This window comes from Acinonyx jubatus, chromosome C1 (genome assembly GCF_027475565.1).
Source record: "Acinonyx jubatus isolate Ajub_Pintada_27869175 chromosome C1, VMU_Ajub_asm_v1.0, whole genome shotgun sequence".
NCBI lineage: Eukaryota > Metazoa > Chordata > Mammalia > Carnivora > Felidae > Acinonyx > Acinonyx jubatus.
In genome coordinates, this window is record NC_069381.1 from 119,730,109 (window position 1) to 119,749,414 (window position 19,306).

The window sequence follows — 19,306 nt, forward strand, 5'->3', positions numbered from 1 at the left end:
GTTCAAGCCGAGTCGGTCTCTGCCCTGACATCACGGAGCCTGCGGAGCCTGCTTGGGATTTTGTCTTCCTCTCTCTCTCTGCCCCTCCCCGGCTTGCTGTCTCTCTCAAAAGAAATAGAAATAAACTTAAAAAAAATAATAATAATTTAGGTTTAGTTACTGACTTTACACCGGCTTACAGGTAGATTTAAGAAATACATTAATTTTTTTTAAGTTTATTTATTTTCTGTGTGCAAGCAGGGGAAGCACAGAGAGGGAGCGACAGAGAGAAAGAGAATCCCAAGCAGGCTCTGTGCTGCCAGCATAGAGCCCGACAAGGGGCGGGGGACGGGGAGGCTGGAATTTACCAAACCCTGAGCTGGTGACCTGAGAGAAAACCGAGAGCGATGCTTAACGGACTGAGCCACCCAGCCCCACAGAAATACATTAATATTTTTTAATGTTAAAAATATGTAAACAGCATGCAACTGCGTAACACTGAAGAAGGGAATTGGGTTCCTATCAGGCAAGAAAGCTCCGGAAGCCATGCTACTCTGGAAGCCGACCTACCCCCTACGTCCCTTTCCAAATGGCACTATGTATTTTGGTTATCCGGTCCTCGTCCACCGTCGTGAACCGTTTTAAATTGTAAACGTCTCCACACCTCACTGTGGGACTCGTTCGGTAACTAATAACAACAAACACGGACTCACTCTGACCGCAGGCGCGGCTGCTCCAAGGCAGACGGGAACCTTCTGCAGCGCATGCGCCCTGGTACTTAACAGGTTCCGAGAATTTCCAAAGGACGCAGGTCAGCCTGGCTTTAGCAAGTTTGAGCGAGATCCGCCGGACTGTGGCGTCCTCTGGTGTCTCTGTTGCTGGAGCGAGTCCCAATGAGTTCCCATCTCCGCCGCAGACACTTTAAGATTAGTAAGTGTGTCTCCTTCAAATATTCTCCAGGAGCTTTTCAAAGGTGTTTTTGCGCTGGGTCCTGGGGCAAGTGAGTCCTTGCATGGGCCCTTTAAGAGGAGGTTCTCCTTTCCCTACAGCCTGTGGTTTTCCTATAGAGAATCCCCCTTTGTCTTCAGAACCAGGAGTTTGGGTGCTCATGTCTCCTGTGTAGGATCTAGGGATTGGGGTGCCTGATGTAAAGCACACAGCCCTTGCTTTCCAGGGAAAACTCTTGTATTTTGGAGTTGCCTTCTGATTGTGGATTGCTACACCTGAAGTGTTTTGTCTGTTTGTTAGAGGGTCTCTCTGGTGAGACCCTACCACTTCTACCTGCTTTGGATGCTGCCCTTTTATCCTTTGTTGTGGAGGCTTTGTTTGGACCAGTTGTCAAGTCTTTTCCCGAGAAAATTACTGCATATGTAGTTGTAAATTTGTTTTGTCCGTGGGAAGAGGTGAGTGCCAGATCTTCCTACACCACCGTCTTCAGCCCTGTCCTCCCAGAAATCGCGGGGTCTATGCTGGAAAGGATTGGGATTACGTCTCTTGGGGTGGGGTCTATTGTGCTCCGTGTAAGGGGGAAATCAAAGGAGTACATGAAATGTCTCCTATTCAGAATTGTGGACTGTGCCAGTGATAGCTAGCACTCCCTAAATTCTACATTTGCCTCCCTGAATTTTCTAATCTCTTTGATATTAGGTTGGACCCTGAGAGCTATCCTGAACAACGGACTACAGGCAGGTGTGATGGGTATCGCTTCTGAGAGATGGCAATTGAAAGCTGCTATTGGGTGTCTCCTTCAACCTTGAGGTTAGAGCTTGGAGACATGTGTTTCTAATAACAGGTGAGCGTAAAACCATATAACACCTGCCCATTTTTGACCTCATGTGAGTGAGAAAGCTTTAGTTCTTTAATGTTTTTTCTTTGATTGCACTAACCAGTGAGTCTTACTTGAGTAATCCATAGGCTTTCAGTAACTCAACTTTATTAAGCTTACAGTTTCCTTATATAATAATTAGGATAGTGATTGTACTTAATTCCCGCAGCTGCTTTAAAGGTGAAATAAATCTGTTAATGAGCTTATCCTGGTGTTACCGAAACTTAAGTTCAGCTGCCTATTGCTAGAAAAGCCATTACTCATGAGGGAGTCTTGACTGGAAAGGAATACGAGCTTTATTCAGGAGGCCGAGGCGGGCCACCTGGGGAAATGGGGGGCTCTTCTCCAAAGGTCAACTTCAAGGTTTCTGTCTGGCCCAGGGATTTTTAAAGGGATTTAGGGCAGTTAATCAGTAAGGTCATAATATTTCTTGATTACGTGCAGACTCGATGGTGCCAGCTACAGATGTTAGTGCTCGGAGGTTGTGCAAGGGGGTCAGGTTCCTTAGTGCCCTGGGGGTTGTTCAAGGGGGTCTGGTCCCTTAGTGCCCAGGCATTATGTAAAGGGTCTGGTTTTTGTTTTGTGATGTGCAGAAGTTCTCTGTTCGTTCTAGGAAAGAATGCATAATGTATAGATATACATAGGTGAATCACATGGGCTGAGGTTGGGCTAAGGTTATTTGCTAAAGTGTAAAGACAGGTGGGTTGCCCAGAGGAGCCAAGGTGGCTTCCCTGGGTCCTGGCCCAGACTAAGCAATGAGTTAATGTTAGCTGTTATTACCTTTTATTTCCTGAGAAAATTATAAACAGACTAGGGTATAGTATAAATCACACACATTAAAAAGTATACATGAATGAGGCATTATGCTCAATGACGTAGAGTAATGAGAGGGAATATAGGTTTTGAGAAGAATTCAAAATAACTGGGAGATAGAATTTGACGAAGTAAATGAGGATAAACTAAATTAAATTTCAAAATATTGTACAGATACAGAGTCCAGATGAAGTTAAAACATATACCAAACTTTTTAGTTTGGTATAGATTTCATGTACCAAACTTCTTAACTTCTTTTACTAATACCTATCAATTTGGGAACAAATGGAAAGCAGGCAAATTATATGGTTTTCTGGGCTTGAGGAAAGCATACCAAAAGAAGGTTGGTAAAATACAATGTGTATGACTTGTATTGCGTCTAAGCTAGAGAGAGACTGAACTGAGATCCTAAGGCAGATAGTGAGCTGGGGGCAGCAGTTCGTTTTATTTATCATTTTTAATCCTGTGGAAATACTTGTTTTTATAGGCTGTGTATTCTTCAGTTAAAACAAATCTAACACACCACAAAATAAGAAAATTAAACTTAACCCAAAATTTTGTAATCACAGTCCCTCTTTCAGGGGTTATTTGAATTGAGAAAGAATTGTTAGGAAATGGCAGGACTTCACTCCAAATTTCTCTAAATTGATGTGGGATAGGTAGCTGCGTACAGACCCACTGCTAGCCAGTGCGACAGTGGACTGTGGAGTCCTTTTGACTTGGGAAAAACAAGTAAATTCATTATGAGATAGTTATTCAAAGGGAACAGGTCCAAGGGATTAGCGTATGCCATAAGGGAGCATTATAAATGACTCAGTGAAAATCAAACCATGATTGAATATGCTGATACTTTTTAGTAAATGATGACTCCTTTAGCTATAACATTTGAATGAAAATAGCCATTTATACATTTGACATGTTAATTAAATTAAGTGTTCAAAAAGGTGGGGGTGGGATCCTAATGCTGTATCAAATAGCACAGTACCTGCCGCATAGTAGGCACAAAACGTCTTTTCGTTATTACATGATTTGAAGTCAACCTTGAAGTTGAAATTTTCCATTTATCCTGGGCAAGAGAATTTACAACTTGTTCTCCCCAGAGGCTCAGAATCCAATTACATCATACAGATCATTAAAAGTCACACATGGTGTCCTAAAGGGATAGAGAGTTGGAGTGTAATGACAATTACTCCCATTAAAAGAGCTTGTGAATGGGGAGGCTGTGTTACCTGTGTTTCTTTTGCTTTTCCCATTGGAATATGCCTTATGTAATCCATCAATCAGGAGAATTAATGGTGTGACTAGCAATTCAGACCATACGGAGATAATCAAGGCATCATAAATCGTGTTAGAGCAAATAAAGCCTGCAAAATGGGACTGCTAGCACAGCAATCAAATTTCAAAACTGCCTGCCTGCACTAGAAACCATGTTGATTATGAAGAGCAAAGGTGAAAAGAGAAAATGTCAGCTAGGGAAGGAGCGTACCAACTCTTCAGAAGAGAGGGTGGGGCAGATTTGGGGGGATTTCTGGGAGGAAAAGTGAGATCCCTTCAAACGAAGGGTGTGTGTAAACCCCAGGTCCTCACTGTTCAATGTCTTGATCTCTCTGTAGTGAAAATATCGGCAAGTAGGCTCTTACCACCTTTCGTAGGATCTACCTATTTCTTCTGTGTCCTACACTGAGCACCTGCCTTACAGCCATTGTCCTTGTTCTTACATTCTTATTTGCACCCCACTAAGGGGAAGGCAATTTCAGATATGTAACTTCCTAGCCTGCCACACCTGTATACCTACGTACAATAGGGGCTTGCAGCCAAAGCCTGGACAGAAGGTTTTGAAAGGAATTCTGCTGGAGACTTCTGGAGAAAGTCATCTTTCCTGATAAAAACCATAGTCACTCTTTGTCTATCTAGCCTGGGATACTGTTGTGAAAGGACACACCAGCTGGGGCAGTTGTGGTTATCTAGAAGCTAATGAAGGAGCCAGATAACAAAGGGAAGCTGGAGAAGTGGCAAAGTGGGAAGAGCCTGTGATTTGATTTCCAGACTGATCTGTTCAACTGTCCCCCAGAAGCACCCAATTTTAGCTCTGTTGTGATGTGAGTATATAAAGGTTCTTGTTCTTTAAGCCAGTGTCTCTCAAACTTTTACTCTGCATATAAATCACTTGAGATTTGTTACCATCAAATCTTTCTGATTTGGAGGGCCAGGATTGTGCCTGAGAGTCTGCATTTCTAAGGAACTCTCAGCTAGTACCCAAACTGCCCACATATTGGGTCAGGGGTATTTAAGCCACTTTTAAGTTTGCATCGTTACTTGAAATCAGATGCATACTAAGTGGCGACCCTGAATAGTGAGGGACTTGAAAGTTTAACTCAACCTGAAGATATGCAGGATGGACCTTAAGAATTCACCAGCTAAAAAATTCATAGATAGGGTTATCACATGTGAAGGCTTTGAGGTCATCATGGTATGTGTTCCAGTCCTGGTTTATTAACAGTTTAATAACTGTGTGACCCTGTGGAAAATTGTTTAACTTCTCTGAATGTTGATTTCCTCCAAGAACAGCACTTGTCTCACGTGGTTGGTTTGGGCATTCATTGAGATGATGTGACAGAGCGCCTAGATGTTGAACATACATGAATTCCTCTTCTATTGACTCTTTTGGACTTCTGTATTATTAAGCTTCACTTATGCCAAAGATTACTTAGTTAAAATGGTGCCAAGTCTGATAGAGGACATTGCGAGAATCAGCCCAGAGACTTTTAACCAAGCTGCTGTATCACAAGCCTACAATGCTTGTATCAGACTATCTTAAACTTAATTGGAAGTCTAAAAGAAAAATAATCAAAATTGTACTTTGATAGGACTTTTTTTTTAATCTGTCTGCCTTGTCTTTGATGAGAAAGGAAATTTTTTAATTTACAGACTCTTTCTTCCAAAACTGCTGGAAATTTGCCCAATGGAATGACTGTTGCTAGCAGATCTGATCAGTGGTAAAAACAAAAAAATCTATTTCTTCTAGTGATAGACAAATGGGAGGTAATGAAGTTTTCCTAAGTCGTATTATAAAGAGGATTGCGGATGTCAGGTATAGCTCTAAATGTTGCAGTGTGCTTTCTGGGTTTTAATATTTGAAGATTAGGTAGGGTTTTCATGTTTACAAGCCTGGATGCTTTGATCAACATAATGTTTTTAATGCCTCTTGGAATGATTTTGGAATGTTCTTGGCATAACGTCCAAACAAGGGATTTTACTAATGACATCTTACATATATGGTCATTGTCTTCTGGGCAAGGGTTTCCATGGATGGGAATAATTCTTGCATATTTCCAATCAAAAACAAAATATGCTTTAATATTACATACATCCTCTTGACGTCAGTGAATCCACGTAGCTTCAAATATGGCTAGAGTGGTGCATTAGCCTATCATTACCTATCAGTATTATTGTATCAAATCATTCTTTAAAATATCTGGAACTATACGTTTAAATACTCAGAATCCTTTCTGAGATGAAACCCCTCCTACTTGAAGAGAGTCTATAGAGCAGAAAGTCTTCCCAAATGGCTGGAGCTAGGTTTTCAGCTATTCACTCATTAGTTATACTAGTGTGGGCACCTTACATACTCCTCTGAGAGTCCCATTTCCTTATCTGTAAAATGGGAATCATTTTACATACTTGAGGGCACATTGAGAAGTTTAATTTGATAATGAATGTAGAACACTTAGTTGATACTTGGTATTAGTAAGCATCCAGGAAATTTTAGGTAGAAACAGCTTGTTCCAGGGGCGCCTGGGTGGCTCAGTCATTTGAGCATCTAACTTCAGCTCCAGTCATGATCTCACAGTTTATGAGGTTGGGCCCCATGTCAGGCTTGCTGATGTCAGTGCAGAACTGGCTGATCCTGTCTCCCTCTCTCTCTGTCCCTGCCCCACTTTCTCTCCCCCAAAAATGAACATTAAAAAAAAAACAGCTATTCAAACCTGAAAAGGAAGCACCTCTTTATTTTCATTTTATTTGCTCATCCTGTAGTATTCACATTGGTATACTCTTGTGGGCCAAAAGGTTTCCCCCCAGAGTACACCCTGATGCATGTGTATTTTATTTTGAGAACTGATTCTAGGAGATACAAGTGAGGGACTGAGATGAGATGAATAGGGGAAATGGGAAATAGAAAGGTATGCAACTGAGTCCCATGGGGCCTTGTAAGGACCATGCAGACTATCTGAGGAAAGAAAATGGGGAACATGTAGTCAACCGCTCCTGTCTTCCATTAACCAGGTTTGAGTGTGGGTATGAACATCCTGATGTATATTTGTAGTGCATAAGTGAATGAGAGTGTTGGTTCCTGTAGAGAGCTGATATTATGGCAGAGAATCCCCAGACAGAAAGGGAAAGAGAACACAGCAGAGGGAAAGTTTTATTTATGTACTGCTGGGTGCTGTACGATGTGAAGGTGGTGAGAGCATTTGAGGAGAGACGAGGAGGTATTTCATACGTGATTCTTTATACAGGCCAGGCGCCCTCCATGATCTTTGAAATTTGAGAGCAATTCAGTCCCAGATTCTTCTGTTTCAAAGCCCACCACTTGAGGACAATGGCTTAAATAATCCCCTGTATGGTAAAGACCCATGTTCACATCACCTCTTTATAGTTGATCCACAACTGGAATGTGCATGACACTCAAAGGTGATTCCTATGCTAAGTATCCAGTCAGAAAAGACACCCTCTCAGGGTGAACTAAGACCCACGTTTTGAAGAGTATCTTCCTTTAGTTCCCAGGGAAATTCAAACAGATCTCATGGTCACCTTAGTGTCTAGGTGTTGAATCAGAGACCTCCATGGAGGCAATTAACATAAAAAGTAACAGAAACAACACTTTTCTCTTTTAAAAATAGTTTTGAGGGGTGTCTGGGTTGCTCAGTCGGTTAGGTGTCCGACTTGGGCTCGGGTCACGATCTCACGGTTCATGAGTTCGAGCCCCACGTCGGGCTCTGTGCTGACCTCTCCGGGCCTGGAGCCTGCTTCCGATTCTGTCTCTCTCTCTCTCTGCCCCTCCCCCGCTAATGCTCTGTCTCTCTCTCTCTCTTTCAAAAATAAATAAACATTAAAAAAAATTTAAAAACATAGTTTTGAAAGGTTATGTGTGTATCTATGTGGATGATTTGATACTGCTTACCTGTTTTATTATAGAATTTTTAGTTTGTCTTGAGGTTTTTACCTTTAGGGGGCAAATCACACTTAAAAAGCCTGCTACTGGAGTTCTAGGAAGCAGTTAGAATGCACAAATACACGTGAAATAGTTGGATTGTAACCAAGGGCAAATGTATCAGGGAGAACGTTCAGTCACATGACTCTTCTAATAACTGGTGTCTGTGTCGGTGAGCACTCCCTTTTCTAAAGCAGCCCAGTGATTAAAACTCAAAGAATCACGGGAGATGAAAAATGTCCACCTTCCTATTAAGCAGTATGTTTTCACTGGAGGTCCATTTAGCCTTTAAGGTGAAAGTGGGTTCCAGACAAATGTCTTTCACATTAGAAACTGTATTAAATTAATTGAAAAATAGATAAACATTGATAATAGTAATAAAACAGGAGAAATGATGAACAGTAAAAGGTAATACTTTTAAAATGTTGCTCAAATAGACATTCAATAAAACCACATCTTTCAGACAACATAATTATTTGCATCATAAAAAACTCTAGTGGTTGAAATTTAAAATATTGATTAAAAAGCTTCAGTTGGACTTCAAATCAGCCTAAAAAGAAATTTCCATCTTAATAAAATAGGCAAAACTTTCCTTTTAAACATTAAAACTTATTTTTTTTAAAAAAATGTGTTTACTGTTCTTGAAAAAGACCTGAAATGGGTCTCTCAGAAAAGTGAGCCTTTCCCATTTTAAACTGAATTCAGCGGAGCAGTGAAGACACAATACCATAGCATCCAGAAGAAAAGTCGAATATCTAAAAAACAATCTCTACGTTTCCAAATACCCAGATTTTGGAGTTGATCCTTTAAACAAACAGGAGGGTTACTCAGCAGTTCTGTGACATCTTTAAGTTTCCTCCTGGTGTTCTAATGTCATGATATCCAGCCTGTCCTGAGGAATTTGAGAGAAACCACAAAAACATAGCATGCTGCCTAGAATTATCTGAACTTCTAAGCTTGATTACAGACTTTCAGACATCTGAGAAGATCCCTTAAGTCACCAAAGTGATTTTAGTCACCAAATTTAATATTCTCATGACTTAAATTTGACTTCAGACAGTCAAGTTTATTTTACACTCTCAGTTACTTACTACTGCAAGTCAATACAGCACAGGAATTAATGCATTTGTGCCTTCAACTCAAATAGCAAACACTGCTGTTGGTGAACTTTTTGGCCAATGAATAAAAAATATTTCATTTCTAATTCTCACCAGAAGGATTTAAATTAAACAGTAACAGATGAAGTGGGCAGGCACAGAATACTAATAGGAACTGGCGAATGAAATAATCCAGCTCTTTGCTTTTACAATGAAAATGAGAATTGATTCTGCATTGAGAGAGAGAAGTAAAAGGACCAAGTGTTTTAAAAAAAGCCTTCTCCACCAAAAGAGCAAAATAGCACTCAGTGGCATTGCATTGTTAACAAAATTTCTTTATCAGAAACTATAATTTAATATTTAAGTATCTAATTTACATGTGACAAGGTATCATATTCAAAAAATTAAATTGCAACTAGAAAACTAGTAACCACTAAAAACGATACCAAACACAACCCAAACATTTATAGGAAAGCAACAGCTAGAGTCTGAATTGGAAAAAATGTTTCATCATATTTGGCTCATTAAACAAAGCATCCATTACAGCCTGTAAAAGAGCATCTCTTGTAATTCATCAGAAGTTTATCCTTTGTAGCATGAATAACATGTAAAGATAGATTTATTGACTGTATATGCACACGTGTGTCTATATATTGTGAGACATACACTCGTGTGTTGTTTTAAAGATACTGTATCTACTGATAACTGGCTGAACTTTGGAAGGTGCTGAAATCTGTATTTCTACATGACCCTTGACCCATTTAATAATGTCTTTTTATAAACAGAAATTACATAAAATACTCTGTTTTTTATTAACTGAATATTTTCGTAAGCATAATAATAGACAATGAAGGAATTGCACTTGTAAAGATACAGTAAGGTGTTAGATTGCAGCTCAGCCATCAAAGATCAGGGGTGTGGTACTGATAAGTAAGTGTGCATCCTATGCAAAGATGATGGTGGCCACTGAAATTAAAATGAGAGCAACTAGTTACAGAACAAAGAGGGGGATAACAGAAGAAAACATGCACTACTCCTACTTTAATGCAAAACTAATTTCTCCCAGGAAACCAACCCTTAGACCTTCCTTACACAAAGAAACAGGTTCTGCACCCTTAGCAACACAGTAGACTTGGACATCTGGTTTCAAATTCTAGTTCATTGTCTCTGAGTGTGCTGTTCCAGTGTCACCTCCTTAAGCTGCCTTTGGAATTCTGGAGCATGTACAATATTACAGTCTCTTGGTTAGGTTCCATTGAGCCTCAATATCCCCTTCAGTTCTATATAAATAGGGTCCGTTATTCATCTTCTTCTGGTTCCTGTGGTAACACGGGTATTTCTTCCTTTAAACAATCACTGAAGAATCTGAGGATTGTGCTGTAGAGATGATACTTGCTCTTCTCAGATATGTTATGACCTTCATCTGGGTAGATCTAAGATATTGAGGGAGGAAGAGATTTAAAGTTACCAAATAGATACTGTCCCTCAGAATTCATTCCTTTAGCCCAATGGCAAGGGAACTTTGGAAAGTAATATCTGACCAAAATCTAACCTAATTTAACTCTTGAGTTCTTTGTGCCCAGCTTTTCTTTTTGTAATTATAATCCCATGGTAATAATTGAGATAAAATACAATTTTCTATGTATTTAAATTAAAATTCATTGGTCAAAAAAAGTAGAGCTCTCTGTGTTCGTGTTGGCTAAGACAACACTAACATTCCCCTCAGCTTGACTAAATTTTAGTTTCTTCCCAACTATAGGGCCCTGACCTTTCTTTTCTTAAGAGCATTCACTCTAGAAAACTCGCAATTTTGTAAATTCTCTGTCCCTTTGTATGTAAATCTTCTTCAGTAGTGCCACTTTTACAATTTAGGAAATGTCCTTCTCAAGGACCTAAAAGCCATTTCTCCTAAATGTAAATATTGAAGGGGATAAACCCTCCTCCAAGTTGTAAAACTACCTTTTGTCATAAACAAAGTTTACTTTTCCTTTTGGTAAGGTGAATTACCACACACAGATGACCTATGATTCCCTCCACCTCAGTTATTAAATACTCTCCAGCCCTCTATTTCAAAAGATTTAATTTCTCTCCCCTTTTGCAATAGTCTTAAATAAAGTCTTCCTTGTCTGTTTAATCTTGTCCGGTACAAATTTTATTTTGACCATGACCCCTCCAATATAAAAGACATTAGTAATTTTTCTAAAATTACAAATACAAATATTTGTCAATTCCTGGGTGTAAAGTTTTTATTTTTTTTATTTTTTAAACTTTTTATTACTTGTACTATTAACATGACATCACTTATTTTTTACTTTTTTAATATTTTCAAGTTTTTATTTTAATTCCAGTTGACTTACAGTATTATGTTGGTTTCAGATGCACAGCACAGTAATTCAACAGTTTCATACAAAAAATATAGAATGCTTCATGAATTTGCATGTCATCTTTGTGCAGGGGCCCTACCAATCTTCTCTGTATTGTTCCAGTTTCAGTATATGTGCTGCTGAAGCAAGTATCTAAGTATAACTTTTTTAGATGGTGCCTCACTGCTGTGACGAAAGCCTCCTGCTCCTTCGTATTGTGGCATGACCTACCATCTGTCTATCTCTACATCTCCATGGGTCATCACCCTAACCCTGGTACCTGTGTTGTAGAAATGTTGAACTACTTTTGGTTCTTTAAAATGCTGAAAAATGAAAATCACTTCTTTTCCCCCTTCTGTGACTCCTCCCTCAGACTGAAAGTTCCTTAAAGGTGTAAGATCTGTCGTATTGATCCATCTAGCCCAGTGATCGCTATAAAGTAAGTCTTTGATACCATTTACTATATGTGGTTGCGCATGTAATAAAGGATGATAAAGGGACTAGAAGGGAAATAGAACATTAAGCCTTTAAGACAATTCATTATTCATGATAGAGATGAAAGTCTGAGAGGAAAAAGATGCTTTTGGAAGTTTATTCAATTTAGTTATCAAGCATGAGCTGATCTACCTTCTCAGCATGGTAACGGGAAAACAGCCCACAATCTTTGATACGTAAAAATCACAGTTAAAAATAATAGCATGGGAGACAGAGTAGTACAGAAGCTGTGTTCTGTATCCCATAACTAAAAAACCAAGGTAGGAAAACAGTCTTGTGAAAAAGTGGCTTACCTGCATAGTATAATTCACTCCAGCTTTTATTAGATGTTTGATTAATTCTGCTGAATGCTGGAAATGGACTTTTGCTGTAAGAAATTAAATTATATTATTCAATGCAGATACATTTGTTAGGATCAGAACGTTTTAAATCATTTTTTAAAGAGATTATGTTACCTCACATACATTGCACATCAACTCGAAAGCCAGTAAGATACGATGCTGATAAAACTTTGAGGTTTATGAAAAAAAAAATACTAAACATTACAAAAAAATAGATGGACACAGGAGCTACTACTGAGGCTGTACTTATTGTAAAGGATGGTATTTAAATTTACTTTATCATTTGTTTATTTCTAATTGTTCAAATATGTTATATCATTACAACTATTTAACACACTGAATATCTATCTGTATGATAATATAGCAAACCATCTTTCCATTCCTCTCTGAGGATTACTGGGGCCCAGTGTCTGTCAGATTCTGACATTTTGTTTTCTTTTAAATTGGAAAAAATTATTCCATGTTAAGAAATTAGACTCTACATCTCATTATTGAAGGACTCAGTATTTAATGGGGATCATACAGGTTTCTCCTGTTTCCTTCTGTCTTCCCTCTCTGCCTGAACCTAAGGTCCAAAACTCTGAAATACACGGCACAGTAGATTGGGGCTGTGTAAATTGCCCTAACTAGCTCTGAAGACAGATGGAGCGCTCAAACCTCTTTGTGCAGCACTTGGCTCAGATGCTGCCTGGCTATTTATTCCTATACTTTGTGCATCTTTAAATTTCTGTAAATAACTTTGAAGCTAACCTTTAAGTGTCTTTATCAAACTAGGTCGGACTTAAATAGTTTAATCTTCTTCATTGCTCTAATTCTATGATGCTGCTTAATCCTACTACATAGCAGACAATAAAAGATTCCAAAAGATAATTTAAATCTTTTTAAAATCTACCCAAAATCTTTTTCAACTTCTTCCTTTTGTACTTAGAGTATTACCATGTTACTACTTTTTTTTTAATATTAAATTTATTGTCAAATTGGTTTCCATACAACACCCAGTGCTCATCCCAACAGGTGCCCTCCTCAATACCCATGACCCACCCTCCCCTCCCCCATCAACCCTCAGTTTTTAAGAGTCTCTTACGGTTTGGCTCCCTCCCTAAGTTTTTTTTTCTTCCCCTCTCCCATGGTCTTCTGTTAAGACCATGTTACTTCTTTCCTTTTTTTAATTTTTTTTAATGTTTATTTACTTTTGAAGGAGAGAGAGACAAAGTGTGAGTGGGGGAGGGGCAGAGAGAGAAGGAGACACATAATCCCAAGCAGTCTCCAGGCTCCAAGCTGTCAGCACAGAGCCTGATGAGGAGCTCGAACTCATGAACAGCGAGATCATGACCCGAGCCGAAGTCGGTCGCTTAACCGACTGAGCCACCCAGGCGCCCCATCATGTTACTTCTAAGTAAGTTTGAAAATTGCCCTGTAAATGTAAGAGTTATGAGAAATGCTGAAATGCTGATGGGGGGGGGGGTGACAATGATTGAGGTAAAACGATCCCTAACAGAGCTCAGTTGTTTATTATCGAAAAAAAAAGTTTGAAAGGGACTCTGTCATTTCACTGTATGGATTCAGCTGAGAAGATAAATGTACAAATATATCTTCCAGTTAGATTTTTTTTTGTTTAGTTTCTGGTGTGAATCCTGTTGGAATTTATCACTAGCCCCCATCCTAAAACAGGAGTATTAAGGGTCTGATTGTCTTTGTGAACTAATTTGTTGATAGTTTTTGGGGATAATATTAATATTAGTACTATTACAATGCCATTGAGCACCTATAATCCACCAGGCCCTTATGAGGTGTATGTATGTGGTGGGTGTATAAGTGTGTGTGTGTGTGTGTGCGCGCGCGCGCGTGTGTGCATGCACACACAGGTGCTTTTCCTCTGAAGTGGCCAGTGCTGAACCTCTGCTAGTATTTTATCAGTGGGGTGAAAACCCAGATCCATGGCTGAGTCAGACAGGAAGAACATGATTTTCTTTAATAGCTGCCACACATTGACAGAGACATTTGGAGAGCACTAATACATTCTAGGGTAATGACCAGATGTAAAATAATTTAACACCCAAGAGAACTTAGTCTCACAACTGATGCTTCAGAGCACATCATGACAGATTCAGAGCCTTCATGACAGATTCAAACCCCCTTTCTATGAATTAGTAGTTGTGTGATATTTGGCAGGTTAGATACATTCCATAATATTTACTTCCCCAATCAGTTAAGAGTAATAATACCTGTTTTGCAACATTTTTGTGAAAAAAGGATAGTGTAATCTTAAAAGCTTTTGGCATATTTTCTGACATATACTCAACACTTGATTTCTATTTTTTGTTGCCACTATTAATATACATGTAAGATCATAATACTTTAGAACAAGATTCTAATGTCTCAAAATGTTTATCCTCTTTTTCCTATATTTAACCCAACACAGGTATGAGATCATCTAAGTATTTTTTAAAATTTTATAATTGTTGCAGATTTTCAGAAAAGTTGAAAAGACCATACAGAGAGTCCATGTATGCCCCTTACCCAAATCCTCCTATTGTTAACATCTCACATTATTATGGCCCATTTGTTACAATTAAGAAACATTTAGATATCATGACTCCTTAACCTCTTCTGATCTATGAGAAATCGTCAGACTTGTTTTTGATGACCTTGACAATTCTGAGGAGTACAGGTCAAATGTTTGGCAAATATACCTCATTTGGGTTTGTCTAATGTTTTTCTCGTGGGTAGACTGAGGTAATGGGTTTTTGGGACAAGACCATAGAGAATGCCTTTCTCATGAAGTGATGTCAAAGGTGCATACCATCAATGTTACTTGATCACCTGGCTGAGATGTTATTTATTGAGTTTCTCTATTATAAAGTCACTCTTTTCCCCCTTTTCCGTACAGTACTCTTTAGAAGCAAATCACTAAGTACAACCCATTCTTAAGGGGTAAGGGAGGAGAGTTAAGCTTTGCTTCCTTGAGGGAGTGTACCACATAAATTATTTGGAATCATACCTAAGAGTGATTTGTTTCTTCTCATCCATTTACCTGTTTATTCAAATATACACACACTATGTAAATTTATGTAGTGAATAATACATTATATGTGGTGTGTGTATTTGAAGTATACACTATATATACACACTATATACACATACATTACATGCTGTAGACTGTGTATTTATATACATATACGTGTGTGTGTATATATATATATATATAAACACGTGTGTGTGTGTATATATATATGCATACACACACACACACACACACACACATACATCAGTATTGATCTACACTCTAATCATGTCCTGGCATACTTTAAGTTAAGGTAAACAGCTTATATAGTCTTTGCTATAAGACCTTTTTAGGGATATTGTCTGTAAATTAGGGTAAAACTACATAGTCAGGGCAGGATAGACCAACAAAATCAAGTTCAGGTGTTAGGAAATACTGATTCAAGGCTTTGACTCTGCTCACGAGCCACACAGCCTTTTTTAAATCAGTTTCCTCCTTGAAATTGATTTTTCTCATCTGTGAATGGAGCCATAAATACTCAGCCTTCTGTTGTAAAGTATCACATAAAATAACAAATATATATATAAATTCTTTGAACCCTAAACACTTCAAAGAGAATATAAAATTATATTTATTACTAGTAATGTCAATCACATCCATATCCAGTGTTTAAAGTGATGAAAAAAGGAGAAGTGATATAAAAGGGCTCTTTAGAAAGTTTTTGTGTTAACTTTAAATGAGTGATCTCATCAGAATTTTATCTCAGTGCTGGCATCTTTTTGCTATCCTGTTGTTTTCTCGGCTAGTTTCCATTTGAAGTGTGCTGAGTAACGCCACAGTGGCAGTCACCAGCCATATGCGGTTATTAAATTTTTAATTAATTAGAATTAAACAATTTAAAATTCAGTTCCTGATCATATTAAACACATTTCAAGTGCTCAAGAGCCATATGTGGCTGGTGGCTGTAGTGTTCCACAGCATAAGTACAGAACATTTCCATCATCCCAGAAAGTTTTATTGGATGGTGTTGTCATTGAGACTCACAACTTCCTTTCCTCTTGGTCTTGACTTCCTTCTTCCTACTCCCTATCACAAATTGACTTCTTTGTGCCACTATCCTCTGCTATCACCTTCAGAAAGTTTACAGGGTCCTTTGTAAGTAAGTTCATAGATGTACCCCTTTGTTCAAGGTCAGACCCCATCAAGCAGTAGCAGCAAATATGATACTTACTGTCAGCAGTCCCGTGAATTATTAATATATTTTCTTCTTTTAAGCCATGAATATTATGGAGGACACTGGATGCCTATAAGGAAAGCACAAATATCTCTATATAGATCTACTTATATTTGTAATTTGACTGAATTTTTAGAACAAGTATACGCTTTCTTGATTATTTTAAATTTTGTTACCTGGTATGTGCTTTCTTCCCTAGATGGCATACCAAGATATCTTTCAGAGAATGCTGAGGCTGTGACCCAAGAAAACAGAAATTTTAGAATTTAAAAATCATTTGACTAGCTTATTTCATTATTTGATTTCTACATTTCATATGTTCCAGTAAAATTGATTGAATCAGTGAGGTGATAAACAGCTGAAAACATCTCTGATAGCACACAATAAGTGAGGTCAACTGAGCTCTTCTGCATTGGGATTTTCTTTTTTCTTCTCTCTCTCTCTCTCTCTCTCTCTTTTTTTTTTTTTTTTTTTTACAAATCCATACATTAGGTCAATTTGTAGGAAGTACTCACCATACAACTTCAAGTCTGTGATGGGTGCAATCACTGATCCACATTTAAAAAGCTTTTCATCTGATTTTAAGATCATTGATGCAATATAGCCACCATACCCCTGGCAAAATTAAAAAAAAATAATAATAACAGGTGTGTTGTGTGTGTGTGTGCTTGCGTGTGTGTGTGTGTGTGTGTGTGTGTGTGTGTGCGTGCGTGCGCGTGCGCGCATCACTTATCCCTGGAGATAATTTTAGCTTTTGATCACTATTTGGTAATATGCATAACAGAATGTCTTCTGATGTCTCAGACTTGAGGAAAGAATACGGTAAGATACACTTTGTACAGCTGAAAAGGAAAATAATTTAAAATTTTAACAAGCTATTTTAATAACTTTAGGGAAAATATAAAATTAATTATATATCACCAGTGTCCAATGTTTGCTTTCTCATCTCATGTAGTATATTTGGGAACAACTCCAATTCATTCAAAGCTAGGGAAATATAGCCCTTATTAACTCGTACATCATTTTCAGCAAATTACATATGTATATTTAGTGAAATATTTAAAAATGTTGGTTATGTAGAAATAGGAAATAAGAATTAAATATTTATAATCTATTTTCACAAATACAGATTCTGCTTTCAGTCCCACACAATTCACTATTTGAATGAAATGAGATTGATAAATAATATTACTACTTACGTGAGTTGGATTATTTTTCAAATTTAATTTTTAAATGTCCTCCTGCAAAGCTTTTGAACTAATTTAAATTCTTTTTTTATTTTTTTATTAAAAATTTTTTTTAACGTTTATTTATTTTTGAGACAGAGAGAGACAGAGCATGAACGAGGGTCAGAGAGAGGGAGACACAGAATCTGAAACAGGTTCCAGGCTCTTAGCTGTCAGCACAGAGCCCGATGCAGGGCTCGAACTTACGGACCGTGAGATCATGACCTGAGCTGAGGTTGGCTGCTTAACCGACTGAGCCACTCAGGCACCCTGAACTAATTTAAATTCTTAAAAAAAAATCAAGATGTCCAGTTTTCTTTTGTAGTCCATGATTTGTCCAGGAAAATTCCATAAGAGATTTTAACAATTTAATAGATTTGGGCTAAGGGGAATGACCTACTGAGTTATATATTCATTTTATAAATTAATTTTTAGCTGTACTCTGAGCAGTGTTCTTCATCTTGCTAGATATCAGAGTATCCTGGGAGATACAAAAACAATGAATACCCAGGCCTTAGCCTCAGAAATTCTGATGTAATTCGCTCATGATGAGGTCTACTTTAAAGATTACCAGATGATATTAGTGTTGTCCTATGCAATAGTGATCTGCTATCTTCACTAAATTCTTGAGATGTGAAATACAGAATCTCATTTATGCTTATTTGGACTATTTAAAAATTGGGATGATTGACATCAAAGTCCTAAATGCAGTCAGAGATTACCGAAGTATCTGAGAGAACAAAGAGTAGCAGAATATGCCACCCCAAAATACGCCACTTTGCCTATTGGTTATTTTGAGCTGCAGGCACTTGGAGAATAACAAATGACAGGGAAAGCCTTTCTCTGAACTCCCACTACCTGCCTAAAGACAGATCCTCCAGAAAGAACTCAATTGTCATAGATCCCCTTCCTGGGAGTGTCATCAACTAAGGAAGATTGACTCTTGTCACTAGAAGTCCACAACACACCTGGAGAGATTGTCGCAAAGTATCACATTTCCTATCTGTTCTTCTAAGGGCCCATTCATCTTTGCTAATAATCAGTCTCCTAAAAGGCCTATATCCCACTCCCCTTTCCCTATTAAGATGGTATGTAAGCCTGAATTCTAAACTCACCTGAGAGAGTTACTCACTTTACCTAGGTATGTCCCATGTATACATGCGTGAGGTGTACATGTCAATAAACTTCTGTTGTTTTTCTCTTGTGGATCTGTCTTTTATTACAGGGTTCTCAGACAAGAGTTGAGAAGGGTAGAGGGAAAATGATTTTTCATCCTTTGCCCATGTCCGTTTTGTCCTAGATTAGTTGGCTAGTACCCAGAAGCTTGAGCAAAGCTTCTCCAACAATTGGGAACTAAGTGATGTAAAATTATCCTTTATAGACGTAAGCCATCACAGAGTGCCTTTACTCATTCTTTTTGTAAGATATAAAAATATCCTTAGGTCAGCAAAATTCAGAAGTAGTAGGCTTAAGAGTGTTAACACATATAAAGAAAGAAGTGGAAAGGAAGAACAATTTCCCTCAATCCTCTGAATTCATTGCTGATGCCTTGTAATAAAAGATTATCAAGAGAAAAAAACAATTGGGGTGGGTGCCTGTGTGGCTCAGTTGAATGTCCAACTTTTGATTTCGGCTCAGGTCAAGATCTCACAGTCATGGAATTGAACTGGGCATATTGCTTGGGATTCTCTCTCTCTCTTCTTCTGCCTCTTGTGTG

General features: G+C 38.1%; 1 protein-coding gene, 1 long non-coding RNA gene and 1 other non-coding gene across 5 annotated transcripts in view; 1 reads left to right on the forward strand and 2 right to left on the reverse strand.

Moving 5' to 3' along the window:
• The first annotated feature begins 728 nt into the window (after nt 1-728).
• Nucleotides 729-19,306, forward strand: part of LOC113598258 (uncharacterized) — a 67,833-nt gene continuing 49,255 nt past the window's right edge. The window contains exons 1-2 of one of the 2 annotated variants that reach the window (XR_008295278.1): nt 729-909; nt 1,627-1,771. This is a non-coding gene — a long non-coding RNA (uncharacterized LOC113598258). Of the gene's footprint in view, nt 910-1,069; nt 1,383-1,626; nt 1,772-19,306 lie in introns of those variants that run through there. The other variant, XR_008295280.1, reaches the window with a different exon arrangement.
• Nucleotides 8,147-19,306, reverse strand: part of DPP10 (dipeptidyl peptidase like 10) — a 635,980-nt gene continuing 624,820 nt past the window's right edge. For both annotated transcript variants that reach the window (XM_027055933.2, XM_027055935.2), the window contains exons 22-26: nt 16,879-16,978; nt 16,540-16,598; nt 16,361-16,433; nt 12,078-12,151; nt 8,147-10,359 (exon numbers count right to left, since the gene is read on the reverse strand). In XM_027055933.2, the coding sequence (XP_026911734.1) occupies nt 10,225-10,359; nt 12,078-12,151; nt 16,361-16,433; nt 16,540-16,598; nt 16,879-16,978 (441 nt within the window). In that variant the 3' untranslated portion in view covers nt 8,147-10,224. The remainder of the gene's footprint in view (nt 10,360-12,077; nt 12,152-16,360; nt 16,434-16,539; nt 16,599-16,878; nt 16,979-19,306) is intronic.
• LOC113598425 (U6 spliceosomal RNA) lies at nt 11,336-11,438 on the reverse strand. The gene has a single exon (XR_003419076.1). It is a non-coding gene; the product is annotated as a U6 spliceosomal RNA (small nuclear RNA).